The following is a 13,276-nucleotide window of genomic DNA, read 5'->3' on the forward strand; positions in this document are numbered from 1 at the left end:
ACTTTTTGTTGGGAGTTTACGCACGTGTAGATCAATTACTCAGAACTCAGTAACCACGATTTATCAGACGAACATGATAAGTATATCAATTCACATCTACTGCGTTACATCGTTACGGTCATCTCGCATAGGCTCCTAAGCCTTGAAGTCAGGCCGCCACTCGTTCTTCCACGCAGTCTGCGTGATGTCGTCGAACAAGACCTGGTTCTTGGCAAACCAACTGGTCTCGCGCTTAACATACTCACCATAGCCCTTCTTACCAGTCACCTCGCCCTTGTCGGCGTCCCAAACAACTTGGCCACGGAGCACAGTGAAGCGGGGCCAGTTGAGCATCTCCATGCCCTCAAAAGCGGTGTAGTCGCAGTCATGGTGCAGGTCAGAGTTGGAGATGGCCTTCTTGTACTTGCCCTCCGGGTACCAGATGACGAGATCCGCGTCTGCGCCGGGCACGATCGAGCCTTTCTTGGGGTACATGCCGTAGAGCTTAGCAGTGTTGGTCGATGTGAGCTGCACGAAGCGCTCGATAGAGAGACGACCAGTGCACACGCCGAAGGTGAAGATGAGCGGCATACGAGTCTCAATGCCGGGGATACCATTGGGGATCAGGCGCCAGTCACCGCGGGGCTTGCCCGAGTCGCGAATAGCAATGGGCTTGCCACGCTCCGCGTCCATGCGGAAGGGGCAGTGGTCGGACGAGATGATAGTGAAGGTGCCATTGCGCAGGCCGTTCCACAGGCCATCGAGGTCCTCCTTGGACGGGCGCAGGGGCGGCGAGCATACGCACTTGGCGCCCTCGTACTCGGGGTGCTGAAGCGTGCTGTCTGTGAGCAGCAAGTACTGCGGGCACGTCTCAGCGTACACAGGCAGGCCCTTGCCTTGGCCCTTGCGGATGCGCTGGACCGAGCCCGGGGAGGACACGTGCACGAGCAGGATCGGCACGTTCATGACCTCGGAGAGCACAATTGCACGGTTAGTGGCCTCGTGCTCGGCGAGCGCAGGACGCGAGCGCGCGTGGGAGTACGGATCGACGAGGTCGAGCTTTACGAGCTCCTCGGAGAAGAAGGTAATGATATCAAGGTTCTCGGCGTGGATCATGGGGGTGATTCCAGCCTTGCGCGCCGCGTTGATGGTGTGCAGGATCTCGTAGTCGTTCAGGCGCAGACGCTCGTATGTCATATAGAGCTTCACGGAGGAGATGCCGTACTGCGGGATCAGGGTAGCGAACTCGGCCAGGCGGTCGGGAGTGGGGTCAGTGATGATCATGTGGAACGCGTAGTCGGAGTACGAGTTGCCGTTAGCCAGCTCGTGGTAATGTCCGATGACATCGGCGAGGGTATGGTCTGGACGGTGCTTGTGTTGCATGGCGAACGCGATGAACGTGGTCGTGCCGCCGGCGATAGAGCTGCGGGATCCGGACTCGAAGCCGTCACAGCCGCGGTAGTCGTAGTCTTGGCCACCGGGGGTCATCTCCTGGTCAATGTGAGTGTGTCCATCCACACCACCGGGGGTTACGTAGGCGCCCTCGGCATCGATGACTGCCTTTGTCTTGAGCGACTTGAGGTCCGGCGCGATCGCAAAGATTTTGCCGTCCTTAATGGCGATGTCACCGGGGAAGCACTCCGAGGCGGTCGCGATCTTCGCGTTGATGATGACGGTCTAGGGTAGTGTTATCTTCTGTCACCACCCACTCGCTCCTCGGCCTCATGCCATGAGCAGCAGACGACAGAGTACATACGTCGAATTCAAAGTCCATTGCGTTCAATTGAGCAGTAATCGGCGCAGCGGAGGCAATGCGGGAGTATGGGCGCTGAACTGGGGGGAGCGACAGAGGATAGTGGAGCAATTGCGTGCGGAAGGGCGAGATAACACTCTAAACCCGAAGTCGGCCCACAACTGACCAATCCTGCGCAAGCCTCATGCGGCGTTACAGGGCTGCGCGCCACCGGCGCCCGAACCCCGCGCGCGGCGGATTTTTGCGATGGCGCAGGGCGAGGCATCGAAATAGGCGACGGTGGGAGTTGGTGATCTTGTGGGAGGTGCGGTTGGTGAAGGCGGAGTCATCATATTGATATGGTTCACTCCCGCCGACAAGGTGTTCGGTCACGACTCCTGGACCGGAACGCTATGCAGACCAGTCAGTTCCATTGGACACCACGAAACTACAGTTCTCCGGCCGTGCCGCAGAGTATGGCTATGTGTCGCGGACTCAGTGTCTCGCTGTATCTTCACTGCGGCCTTGTTAATGGACACCACTGTTGTGCGTACAGCCAACGTGACGAAGGCCGCGACGGCGCGACCGGAGCCGGCGGAGTCGCAGCGGGAAACACGGGCCGTCGGCGCGCGAGCCGTGAGCGATCTGGCGCGCGCTCAGGTGGATGGGGAAGTGCGCGAAGGAAGACGGAAAAAAGTTTTGCGTCAGACAGCGCTAGTGCCTGAGCGCGAGCCTAATTGTGGTGCGGGCGAAGTCCGCGTCGGCCTTCTCCTTCGCCCACAGGCGTCCCCGCGGACTCGCCTTCCAGGCTGCTGCAGGACAAGTTCAGTACAGAAGAGCGGGCGCAGCCACAGCAGCAGCGGTGCTCCTGATGAACTACAGCCGTTCAATACTGTGGCCCGCAAGCGCACTCTGGTATAGGCAGTCCCGGCGATCGCCGCGGCCTGCGTTGAGTCAGCACGCGGGCGAGGCTCAAGCCCTTGCTTGTGTGCGCACAGGCGGCGCGTGGCGTCTCGGACAAAGGCGTCTGACGAAGTGGCTTTTTCTTCGCGATGGCGTCGAGATGGCGTTTTTGTTCCTCGCACTCTCTCACGCTTCTCCACTGCACCGCAAGATGCCGTGTCTATATCACTCCCCACCCGCATCCGCTCTTGCCTCCGCAGCCCCGTCTCTCGTTTCTCCTATACGTCCTCCATAGCTGTCTCTCAATGGCCAACGACTCCCGCCAGCCGTCGCGCGACGACGACGAGATCCTCGCCGAGTACGTTCCCCTCCTCTCCGCCGACCAGGATGCCGCAGCAGAGATCGCAGAGATCGTGGACATCATCGACGAGGAGAACGGCGGTGCTGTGATACAGGCGTCCTCCGTCACCATCGTCTTCATCTCTCTCTACATCGGCGTCTTTCTCGCCGCCCTCGACGGCACCGTCGTGGCGACCCTGCTCGCCCACATCTCGTCCGAGTTTCATGAGTTCCGCTCCGTGTCTTGGATCGCGACCGCCTATCTCATCACCGTCGCTGCCTGCCAGCCTCTTTACGGCAAGCTCTCTGATATTCTTGGCCGCAAGGGCCTCCTCATCTTCAGCAATGTGCGTTCTGCTCTTTGTGATCTTGCACGTGCCCTCAAACTGACTCTGCCCAGGCCACCTTTGCTATCGGCTGCGTATTCTGTGGCATCGCTAACAATATCTGGTTCCTTGTCTTTGCCCGCATCATTGCCGGTGTTGGCGGTGCTGGTCTTACCTCGCTCTCGTCCATCACCCTCAACGACCTCGTTCCCCTGCGACAGCGCAGTTTGCTCCAGGGTATCGGCTCGGTCCTCTACAACGCTGGTGCCTCTCTCGGTGGTGTCTTTGGCGGCGCTATCACTGAGACCATGGGCTGGCGCTGGGCTTTTCTCCTGCAAGTTCCCTTCGTGGTGATCTCCGCCGTCGCAATTCACTACAACCTCCAGTCTAAGCCAGCTCCGGTCGAGTCCGAGTCCGCCTCGGAGACTGCTGACAAGCTCTCCCGCATTGATTTTGCCGGCTCCGTCACCCTCGTGCTCGCTCTCGTCACCCTCCTCATTGGACTGTCTATTGGTGGAAATTACTATCCCTGGCGCTCCTGGACCGTATTCTTTGCATTCTTCTTCGGCGTTGTCTTCCTCGCGTCCTTCATATATGTCGAGCTTTACATCGCGCGTGAACCCATCATCCCAATCACTCTCCTCAAGGACCGCACCATCTTTGGCGCCTCTTTCACTAACTGGCTTATCATGATGATCAACTACGCTCAGCTCTTCTACGTGCCAATCTACTTCATTGCCATCCGCGGCATATCTCCCACTCAGGCCGGAACTAACATGATCCCCAACTTCCTCGGCTCTGCCCTTGGTGCCATCATAGCCGGCACCGTCATGCGCACTACCGGCCGCTACTGGTGGATCACCATGATCTCCTCCTTCATCCAGCTTGCCGGTTCCATCCTCATCTTTACGTACAGCTTGACCACGCCAAAATGGGCGCTCGTCAGCTACATCATGATTGGCGGTCTTGGCTTTGGCGGTCTGCTCAACTGCAGTCTCATCGCCATGGTCGCTGCCGTACCCCCTGAGCTCCAGGCTGTGGTCACCGCAATCCAGTACGGATTCCGCGGTACTGGCAGCACGGTCGGTGTCGCTATCGCGTCTGCCGTGTTCCAGAATGTGCTCGGCGTAAAGCTCAACACTTACATCGACGGACCCGACAAGGAGGACATCATCTCGCGAGTCACCGACTCAGTCGAGGAAATCGAGCTCATCCCTATCGAGTACAAGGCTGAGGTCGTCCATGCTTACCTTGACGCCTTTCACGGCGTTTTCTACTTCTCAATCTTCCTCGCCGCGCTCGTCATCGTCACATGCGGCATGATGCGTGAGCACGTGCTGCACAAGTCGCTCAACCGCAAGTAGAGCAGCACTGCATCGCCTAGTGGCACTGGAGTCAGGATAGATGTGATTTCCCTTTTTGTATCATCGCGCGTTTGTTTCTTTTGGTGGTTGGTTAGGAAAATACATAAAGGGGTGTGTTTTTGGACTAGTTATCTGCTTGTTAAGTGCCACACGTGACCGCACCCAAGGTCCGAACAGAGTGGAGCGCCACTGTTATGGCCTGCGTTCCCCGTCCACTTCTCCCACTTCCTGCCACTCTTCCCCTCCTCAGCTGCACCCCCACAATGCCGCCACCACCCTACCTCCAACCTCCGTCGCCGTCGACTCTCCGGTACATGCGCCGTCGTCCCCACGGTGTCGCGGGCGGCGCTGCCGTGCTGCGGTTCCCGGCGCGCGCTGCCTCCGGGTTTCTGCGATACCCCCTTGCGAAAGTGTCCCGGCGCCAGATGTGGTCGTACCCTGGCTTTGTTGGCAAACGCGCTTTTTTTTCGCGTGGTGCAGTTCAGCAGCAGTCCACGAATAGTGCTACAGGCCAGCAGCAGCAACAGCAGCAGCAAGGCGGACGGCGCCGTTTCAGGTTCCGCTGGTGGCATGTGCCTGTCGCGGGAGGGCTGACAGCGGTCGCGGTACGGTACGGCTCCCGATACCGTCGTCGCTACCAGGAGATCGATGACTCCTCTTCGACGTCATCGGATGAGGAGGCCCCTGTTCGGCGCTACCGTCCTGTGGGACCGTGGCAGATCTTTGTTTACAGTTCACTGCCGCTTAAGACGTTGTCGCGTTTGTGGGGCAAGTTTAACGCGATTGAACTCCCATTGTGGATGCGCGAGCCCGGGTACAAGATTTACGCGTACGTGTTTGGCGTGAATCTTGATGAGGTCGCGGAGGACGACCTGCGGATCTACCGTAACCTCGGCGAGTTCTTTTTCAGAGAACTCAAGCCTGGAGCCCGGCCTATTGACAAGTCGCTGCTCGTGTCGCCTGCGGACGGCAAGGTCTTGCATCTAGGAGTTGTATACGGACGCCAGGTCGAGCAGGTCAAAGGGATGACATACTCTCTTGACGCATTGCTCGGCGAACAGCACCCCGATAACGCGTCAACGGATTCGCTTCCGATCGATTTCTCGAGCGAGCACAAGAACCCCGACATGCGAGTCGAGTCCGACCGTGAGTTTGCGGTCATGAATGGAATCAAATACTCGCTCGACGACTTGCTGGGCGAGAAGGAGAAGACCGAGACCGTAAAGGAGGGCGAGAAGGCCACCGCCCCGTTGTCTGCCTCGCAGCAGGCGCGTGTGCGCAGCGAGATCGTGCAGCCCACGTTGCCCGACCATGAGATGTTTTTCTGTGTCATCTACCTCGCTCCCGGAGATTACCACAGGTTTCACTCACCCACGAGTTGGGTCGCCGAGATGCGCCGCCACATAGCTGGCGAGCTCTACTCCGTCGCTCCCTACTTCCAGCACCGGCTGTCCGGCTTGTTTGTGCTCAACGAGCGCGTGGCGATGCTCGGACGCTGGCGACACGGATTCTTCTCTATGACGCCCGTCGGTGCAACCAACGTCGGCTCGATCAAGATCCACTTCGACAAGGACCTCAAGACCAATGACCCCAGCATCAAGCATCGCAACCTCGACAAGCCGATCTGCTATGAGGCCACCTACGCGAACGCGAGTAAGGTCCTCGGTGGCTATCCACTCGAGAAGGGCCAGCAGATGGGCGGCTTTGAGCTCGGCAGCACTGTCGTGCTCGTGTTCGAGGCGCCCAAGCAGTTTGAGTTCAGCGTGAAGGCGGGCGAAACAGTTAAGGTTGGGCAGGCGTTGGGTGATATCATGCAAGAGTAGTGTGGCTTAGTGTGTACCTGTTTTATATTATTGCGCTTTTTTTTGGGGACGAAGGAGGATGCGAGATGCATATGGTGGTATGGGACTTTACGCCCGGGTATGAGGACGCGGTGCGAAACCAGGCTATATATGTCCTTTTGAACGACAAAAAAGTTACTGCATTCACTTGCCAGGCTGAGTGACAATATAGAGTGTTATGATCTACTTGATGGGGAGTTTATAGTAATGACTAGCGCTCAGCTGAGAAACCATGATCGTGCAGCTTTGCACAGGGTCCTACTTGATTGGGAAATCCATATTAGCCAAATCGCGCGCTGAACAAGTCCGGGTAAGTACTGTGCGGCTGATTCTGAAGCTTAATCTCTATGCGTGACTGCGTTTTTGGTGTAGGGTGTAGCCCTATGCCGCCTGCACGTCGTCAAGCTAAGCTTTGCCTAACATCGCCGCCTTCATCCTCGACATTCGACCAGCGCCCTCATCTACGCCGATCGACTAATCGAACGCCACACACAATATGGTATGTTAATTTTCATATACGGAGGTGTTGTTCGGTCGGATTGCGAATTGCGAGTCGAAATTTAGATGAACTTGATACCCCTGCGTGACGACGACTAAGCAACATCCGCGAGCGCGAAGACCGCGACCGCGACCACAATGACTTCCGGCGACTGTTTCCAGCTTGCCTGGTGACAGCAACTAGGGAACGACATGCCATTATACTCGCCGCACTGCATATTCGACCGACTACACTTCTTCTCCCTGAGACACCAAGTTCTGACCGTACGTTTGTCGTCATGCAGGAATCGAAGACCCCCGTTAAGCTCGCCAAGGTCGTCAAGGTCCTTGGCCGCACCGGCTCCCGTGGCGGTGTCACACAGGTTCGCGTGGAGTTCATGGACGACCAGAGCCGGAGCATCATTCGAAACGTCAAGGTTTGTGATCCCCTCTTTGATTTGGTGGATGTAATGTGTGTGTTTGAGACTGGTGGGAAGAAACGGCATTTGCAGAGTTCATTGATCAGATGATATCTCATAATTGCGACATGATCTATGCCTTGTTCTCTGCAACCCGCACTCGGTAGTGCTCTCACACAACACTGCTGTCCGTTTCGCATGCCGGACATGAGCTAACTCTTCACCTTCAGGGCCCCGTTCGACAGCATGACATTCTCTGCCTTCTCGAGTCCGAGCGTGAGGCCCGCAGACTCAGATAAATGGTGTATCTGAGTGTGGCTTCTGTTCCCACATTCAAAAAAAGTTCACAAAAAAATCGGCAACGGATGGAGCATATGTGAGCAATGATTGTGTGCTACAGGCACAGGGGCATCTTACAGAAATGTATTATATATTTGTTTTGTGTGCGTTTTGTCGCGTGGTAGTACATAGCTATAATGCCATATGTTTATCCTGAATGATGTTATGAGATCAGGCGGTTAGGTGCGTGCTTGCCAATCGGAGAAGGCTACAAATAGTAGAAACTTGAGAGGGATCCTATGTGCAGACTGTTCGCGAATGTGTAGAAGAGGTGATGACAAGTTGACGGTGAAGCTCATGCGAGCGGGAGGGGATGAACAGCGCCGCAGCAACAAATCTTGAATTTGAGTTGACCTCCACGCTTCATCACCTCCCATATTTCAAACATCTGCATCAGAGATACTGGTCTAACGCTGCGCGAGAAAGACGACAATCAACACCATCAATCCAAATACAAAGCAGCAGTCGCCTTCGTATTCACAATGACGACGATCACAGAAGCTGCGCGGTACACAACCGTGATCCCCCCTCCGTCAGGTGGCTTCTCGCAGCGCCAGCAAAAGACGATCCGGCTATACCCGGTGTCGAACTACACTTTTGGGACGAAAGAGGCTCAGCCGGAGGAAGACTCGTCGGTGACGGCGCGGTTGCAGCGGCTGCAGGATCATTACGAGCAGTATGGCATGCGGCGGACATGCGAGGGCGTGTTGGTTTGTCATGAACATGGACATCCGCACATTTTGATGCTGCAAATCGCAAATGCATTTTTCAAGCTGTATGTTGATTGAGCTAGGGTGTTTGGGAGCGCGGTTGCTGACCGAATTAGGCCCGGTGACTACTTGCAACCCGGCGAGGACGAGATCGAGGGCTTCACTGCACGTCTGGACGAACGTCTTGCACCGGTGCCCGCGCAGCAACCGTCCGACAGCCACACGCCATCGTGGGAGATAGGAGACTGCATCGCGCAATGGTGGCGCCCGAACTTTGAGTCGTTCACGTACCCGTTCATTCCACCTCACGTCACACGGCCGAAGGAGTGCAAAAAGATGTACCTGATCACGCTGCCGAAGCACAAGGTGCTGAGCGTGCCCAAAAACATGAAGTTGCTCGCCGTGCCCCTCTTTGAGTTGTACGATAACTCCGCACGGTACGGTTCTCAGTTATCGGCAATTCCGCAATATTTAAGTCGGTATAACTTCGAGTTTGTGGATGAGAACGACGTGGTTATTGGCAGGTCTCCCGCATTGACGATATAATGTGCGCGCTATTTGTACAGTAGGACTTAAGTCTATAGATGATCTAGGCTATGTCAGCTTCTTATGCTTCCTCCGCGTAAGATACCGCTTCGCGACTGCAACCAGCGCAAACACGAATCCAACCGGCGGAATCAAGTCCACCACAGTCCACCACAGCGATGGCACAATTTTCTCTCCTTCCACCACCGCTTTAACTCTCCTCGCAAGCGCATCGACGCCATCGTCCTCATTGTTCCAAATCACGTAGTCCGCGAGCGCGACCTTGTCGTCAATGGCCATTTGCGAGTCGATCCGTTTGTACGCGTCCGAGTCGGATAGTACGACCGCGGCGTCCCGGCGCAGGATGCGTGCACACTGCACGTCGCGACTTGCTGCGACCACGATCGTAGTCCCGCAGAAAATGTCGAGCCGCGCTTCAAATAGCAGTGGCACGTCGAGGATGATTGCCGATGAGCGCGTAACCAACCAGTTGTATACGACACGTTTGAAGATCGCGCGACGCACAGCCGGGTGTACGATAGCGTTCAACGCCTTGCGCGCGTCGTCGTTGCCAAAGATATATTTCCCAAGCGCTGCCCGATTGAGATCTCGCAGTGGCGTGCCAGTAGCTGCCGGGAGTAGCAAGTCCGGGATAAGTGGCCCAAACGTGTGCACGATCTTGTTGTACCCCGGTGTTCCGGGGTCCACGACTTCGCGTGCAATTTTGTCGGCGTCGATGATGGGGAGGTTGTACGGCGCGCCGGAGAGGATATTGGAGACGGTGGATTTGCCGGTCGCGATACCGCCTGTTAGGCCGATTACTAGCATTGTGGTGGTGGTGGAGATGAGGGTAGTGTGTGGGGTAAGCGTCCCGATAAGATGTGTGGAAAATGATGTCACGAAGGAAGGTTACACTTCGACATCCACGTCTACGATGCTCATCTCTACGGGATGATCACCATTGTCAAGTAGAAGCGTGTCGGCTAGACATCCGGGAGGTACGAATGATTGAGAAAAACGTGCCACTACAGCAGTGCATTATCAGCTCTCACGTAGACATCCCCTCCCATCCTATCGACGCTCTCATTGCAGAGCTCGACTTCAACGACCAATATATACGTATATATAGATTAGACTTGACAGAGATAAAAGGAGTAGTAAAGCAACAAAACAACAAAACAAACACAAAAGAGGAAAAAACACCAGTTAAGACCATCGGGGGTCCTGTGTTATCGGATTATCGTGTCATATATATGATGCGGTTATAAAAAGAGAGAGGAAGAAAAGGGAACACTAGCAGCACTTGCCGCCGCTGTTGGACTTGACTCCGGTGGTGATGTCGACGTTGTTGGTGGGTTGTGGCTCGGACGAAATTTCTAGACGTTGCTTGATCTGTCTCGCGAGGGAGACGAATGCCTCCTCGACATTAATGTTTGCCTTTGCACTGGCCTCAATAAAAGGGATATCGAGCTCGTTTGCGAGCGCGCGGCCCTGCTCGGTCGAGACGGCTCTCTTCTCCTCCCAGTCGCATTTGTTTCCGATCAAGAGCTTGTTGACACCCTCGGAGGCATGCTGCTCGACGTTGGAGAACCAGTTGCGGATGTTGTTAAACGACTTCTCGTCGGTGACGTCGTACACGAGCAGGATACCCATCGCGCCGCGGTAGTACGCGGTCGTGATTGTTCGGAAACGCTCCTGACCGGCAGTGTCCCAGATCTGCATCTTGATCCGCTTGCCGTCGAGATCGATAGTTCGGATCTTGAAGTCGATGCCGATGGTTGTGATGAACGAGGGGGTGAACGAGTCTTCGCTGAAGCGTAGGAGGAGGCAGGACTTTCCGACTCCTTGGGGGGTGGTGTTAGCTATAGTCAAATTGTATTGTCGGTGTCGTCGCTGTGCGTGTCTGCTGTCTAGTAAAGGCTCTCGATTCCGCCAATTAGAATCCGCAGAGTGGTAGATCTCAAACGTGCAGTGCGAACAGCCGATCAGCAGAAATACAGATCTTGGCCTGAAACGACGCTGCGTGGCATGTCGTTGCAGGGTTGTGCGATCCTAGCGGAAGTGGCGTGCCAGACAGCACAGCACACCACACTGACGTATACACCGTCAGATAACAACCGCCCACGACATTGGAGGAGCGGGTAGTGCGACGTGGGGGCGGCCAATAGCGCTGACGAATGCTCCGCGAACAGGAGCGACTGCCCAGCTCAAGACACCACGACAAGATAGCAGACCACCGCACAGCACGGCGTATAACATAACAGACACGCGTGGCGAACACCGAAGAATCACAACAAAGTCAACGCACCTGAGTCGCCGATAAGCAGCAGCTTGATGAGGATATCGTAATTGCGCGAGCTAGCCATGGCGGGCTACGTGCTGGGAACGAGGCGAGGAGGTAGACGGGTGGTGGTTTGGTGAGTGGCGAGCGAAGGGTGGCGGGGCGAGAGAGTGGACACGGGGCGAACGGGTGAGGCAAGGCGTGGAGTACGGGCAGACGAGTGAGGCAGAGGAGTGCGGCAGCGGGCAGGCAGCGCACGGAGGATGGGAGGCGACGACGGTGATGCTGATGTAGGTCTGAAGCTTGCGCAGCCGGCGAGAATTAAGCGCGCGTCGTCCGCGCAGCACAGCCACAAGACCCGCGCTTACACCTCTACAAGTACAAGCGTTTATGGAGTGCAAGTACTTCTTCATGCTGGCACTATAGTGTACATCCATACGTCTATTCCTCCTGTTGCTTCTGTTGTTGCTGTGGCAGCGGTTGCTCCCGATGCTGCGTTGACGAGGACGCCTCGCGTTCCCAGAACTGCAGCAGCAGGTTGCCGTACCGCTGCAGCTCTTCCAGCGGGATTGCGAGCCGAAAGTCGCACAGCAGCAGGAACTGCAGTTCCAGGTGGTTCAGTTCTTCCAGCGGCAATCCACCGACCTAGGGTTGTTAGCTCGAGGCGATCGACGATCGACAACGATAAAAATACCTTAGCGTAGCGCGAGTTCTTGTAGAACACGTCGGAAAAGAACTTGCTGGCGACAGTGACGCCGGCGATGACGAGTCTGTGCACGTTATAGCTGTCCATGACAAACACATCCACGGGCTGGCCACTGCCGATGCTGCTTGTCGGGGAGGCAGGTGCGGCGGCGGTGACAGAGGTTTGCTGTGACGCATGGGCGTATGCTGGCGCAAACGACAACGGTGTGGCAGCTGCAGAGGAGGAGGACGCCCCGAGCATAGCACCCGCGCCGGCGTACGACTCGTCGGCGCCGTATTCGGTCGGCGCGTTCGTGCGCTTGGATATGCGGTCAAAGTATACCAGCAATGAAAGGAACACTTCGTTCGTTGCCGGACAGTACTTCAGAATGCGGGTGAGGTACGAGTGCAGGGAGATGGCGGGCACATTGCGGCCATGGAAAGCGAGCACGCTGGAGGCGAAGTTGCTACGCTGCGCATCGGGGTGGTGGGGGTGGTGTGCGGCGTGCGGGTGGTGCGACATGTAGAGCACGTCGTTGGCCTCTATTATTCGTTGCAGCAGGGCAGATATCATGGTGAGCACATCGCTGACGGGGTGGTTGAGGATGTCGAGGTGGTATTGATCTGTGGGGAGCGGCGGGGATCGGAGGGAGGAGTGTGCGGAGAGCGGCGACGAGGGAGTAGATGCGGTGTGTTGCTGTTGTTGGAGGTGGTGCTGCAGCGGCGGCGGCGGTTGCGGGGGTGCAACAGCGAGTGCGTTCCGGGGCGCTGCGGTCGGCAATGAGGATGCAGATGTGGAGAGCTCAGCCGGCGGCGCGGCAGGCTGTACGGCGTATTGCTGCGGGATCGCGTAGAGGTGTGAGTAGCCCTGCGATGGCTGGGGGGGATGCGGCGGTGGCACGTCCTCTTGGTGGGACGGCGGGGCGCCAGGCGCAGCGGCCGCGGCAGCGTAGTCGGCCATGGCGCGGTTCGACGACTGCTGTTGCGGATTCAGAGCAACAGGCGGCGAGAGCGAAGGCGCAGGGGGCAGGCAATTGCGGCAATTGCGGCGGCCGGCATATATCCCCGGGGCCGGTCTAGTACGGAACGACAGGAGTGGCGGGAGCGGCGAGGCGGAGCATGATATCGACGCGTGTGTGGGGGGAACGGGGTCGTGAAAAGGGAGTAGTGGTTCTGGCGGGGGTGGAACCAAAATGGAGGACCAACGACGCGTGAACAAAGCCCCAACAGAAGCCAAGAACAGAACACCACTGGAAGTAGCGGCGGGGGGTTCAGTGGCGGGGCGAGGAAGTGTGCATGGGGGGGTTAATGCTGGCGCCAGACAAGGCGTCGACGGCCCGTGATTTGCAGCGTGGCG

The 13,276-nt window shown here is 56.9% G+C and overlaps 8 protein-coding genes across 8 annotated transcripts; 4 read left to right on the top strand and 4 right to left on the bottom strand.

Annotated features, from left to right (window-relative positions):
* Positions 1-14: 14 nt before the first annotated feature.
* On the bottom strand, positions 15-2,028 carry V1518DRAFT_408738 (uncharacterized protein). The gene is made up of 2 exons (XM_066902204.1): positions 1,736-2,028; positions 15-1,656 (listed from the first exon to the last, which is right to left on the bottom strand). The coding sequence occupies exons 1-2, from the start codon at positions 1,751-1,753 to the stop codon at positions 136-138; spliced, it is 1,539 nt and encodes a 512-aa protein (XP_066761904.1). The 5' UTR covers positions 1,754-2,028; the 3' UTR covers positions 15-135.
* An 891-nt stretch (positions 2,029-2,919) lies between these two features.
* Positions 2,920-4,643, top strand: V1518DRAFT_369715 (major facilitator superfamily-domain-containing protein; the record flags this gene model as incomplete). The annotated part of the gene is made up of 2 exons (XM_066901290.1): positions 2,920-3,300; positions 3,354-4,643. The coding sequence occupies 2 exons, from the start codon at positions 2,920-2,922 to the stop codon at positions 4,641-4,643; spliced, it is 1,671 nt and encodes a 556-aa protein (XP_066761905.1).
* Positions 4,644-4,870: 227 nt separating this feature from the next.
* On the top strand, positions 4,871-6,755 carry V1518DRAFT_408741 (phosphatidylserine decarboxylase-domain-containing protein). The gene has a single exon (XM_066902205.1). The coding sequence runs from the start codon at positions 4,907-4,909 to the stop codon at positions 6,464-6,466; it is 1,560 nt and encodes a 519-aa protein (XP_066761906.1). The 5' UTR covers positions 4,871-4,906; the 3' UTR covers positions 6,467-6,755.
* Positions 6,756-6,857: 102 nt separating this feature from the next.
* V1518DRAFT_408745 (40S ribosomal protein eS28) lies at positions 6,858-7,686 on the top strand. The gene is made up of 3 exons (XM_066902206.1): positions 6,858-6,983; positions 7,267-7,398; positions 7,611-7,686. Exons 1-3 carry the CDS (start codon positions 6,981-6,983, stop codon positions 7,677-7,679), a joined length of 204 nt encoding a protein of 67 aa, XP_066761907.1. The 5' UTR covers positions 6,858-6,980; the 3' UTR covers positions 7,680-7,686.
* A 131-nt stretch (positions 7,687-7,817) lies between these two features.
* On the top strand, positions 7,818-8,999 carry V1518DRAFT_15300 (Cleavage/polyadenylation specificity factor subunit 5). Its single transcript, XM_066900786.1, has 2 exons — positions 7,818-8,494; positions 8,546-8,999. Exons 1-2 carry the CDS (start codon positions 8,202-8,204, stop codon positions 8,973-8,975), a joined length of 723 nt encoding a protein of 240 aa, XP_066761908.1. The 5' UTR covers positions 7,818-8,201; the 3' UTR covers positions 8,976-8,999.
* Positions 8,866-9,953, bottom strand: V1518DRAFT_15472 (dephospho-CoA kinase-domain-containing protein). Its single transcript, XM_066900787.1, has one exon. It carries the CDS (start codon positions 9,780-9,782, stop codon positions 9,024-9,026), a length of 759 nt encoding a protein of 252 aa, XP_066761909.1. The 5' UTR covers positions 9,783-9,953; the 3' UTR covers positions 8,866-9,023.
* V1518DRAFT_408750 (ras family-domain-containing protein) lies at positions 9,883-11,546 on the bottom strand. Its single transcript, XM_066902207.1, has 2 exons — positions 11,263-11,546; positions 9,883-10,798 (listed from the first exon to the last, which is right to left on the bottom strand). The coding sequence occupies exons 1-2, from the start codon at positions 11,318-11,320 to the stop codon at positions 10,248-10,250; spliced, it is 609 nt and encodes a 202-aa protein (XP_066761910.1). The 5' UTR covers positions 11,321-11,546; the 3' UTR covers positions 9,883-10,247.
* Positions 11,547-13,246, bottom strand: V1518DRAFT_408752 (cyclin-domain-containing protein). Its single transcript, XM_066902208.1, has 2 exons — positions 11,930-13,246; positions 11,547-11,880 (listed from the first exon to the last, which is right to left on the bottom strand). Exons 1-2 carry the CDS (start codon positions 12,878-12,880, stop codon positions 11,677-11,679), a joined length of 1,155 nt encoding a protein of 384 aa, XP_066761911.1. The 5' UTR covers positions 12,881-13,246; the 3' UTR covers positions 11,547-11,676.
* Between the last annotated feature and the right edge of the window lie 30 nt (positions 13,247-13,276).

This window comes from Limtongia smithiae (assembly GCF_038497785.1).
Source record: "Limtongia smithiae strain NRRL Y-17922 unplaced genomic scaffold V1518scaffold_1, whole genome shotgun sequence".
Lineage (NCBI taxonomy): Eukaryota > Fungi > Ascomycota > Lipomycetes > Lipomycetales > Lipomycetaceae > Limtongia > Limtongia smithiae.

What these genes read in the sequence shown, in the direction of transcription:
- V1518DRAFT_15300 (XM_066900786.1), top strand. Translation starts at nt 8,202, where the DNA reads ATGACGACGATCACAGAAGCTGCGCGGTACACAACCGTGATCCCCCCT. An exon ending in GCAAATGCATTTTTCAAGCT is followed by an intron (nt 8,495 to 8,545) that starts GTATGTTGATTG and finishes TGACCGAATTAG; the next exon opens with GCCCGGTGACTACTTGCAAC.
- V1518DRAFT_408741 (XM_066902205.1), top strand. Translation starts at nt 4,907, where the DNA reads ATGCCGCCACCACCCTACCTCCAACCTCCGTCGCCGTCGACTCTCCGG.
- V1518DRAFT_408750 (XM_066902207.1), bottom strand. Translation starts at nt 11,320, where the DNA reads ATGGCTAGCTCGCGCAATTACGATATCCTCATCAAGCTGCTGCTTATC. An exon ending in GCTGCTTATCGGCGACTCAG is followed by an intron (nt 10,799 to 11,262) that starts GTGCGTTGACTT and finishes CCACCCCCCAAG; the next exon opens with GAGTCGGAAAGTCCTGCCTC.
- V1518DRAFT_408752 (XM_066902208.1), bottom strand. Translation starts at nt 12,880, where the DNA reads ATGGCCGACTACGCTGCCGCGGCCGCTGCGCCTGGCGCCCCGCCGTCC. An exon ending in AGAACTCGCGCTACGCTAAG is followed by an intron (nt 11,881 to 11,929) that starts GTATTTTTATCG and finishes TAACAACCCTAG; the next exon opens with GTCGGTGGATTGCCGCTGGA.
- V1518DRAFT_408745 (XM_066902206.1), top strand. An exon ending in GCATCATTCGAAACGTCAAG is followed by an intron (nt 7,399 to 7,610) that starts GTTTGTGATCCC and finishes CTTCACCTTCAG; the next exon opens with GGCCCCGTTCGACAGCATGA.
- V1518DRAFT_15472 (XM_066900787.1), bottom strand. Translation starts at nt 9,782, where the DNA reads ATGCTAGTAATCGGCCTAACAGGCGGTATCGCGACCGGCAAATCCACC.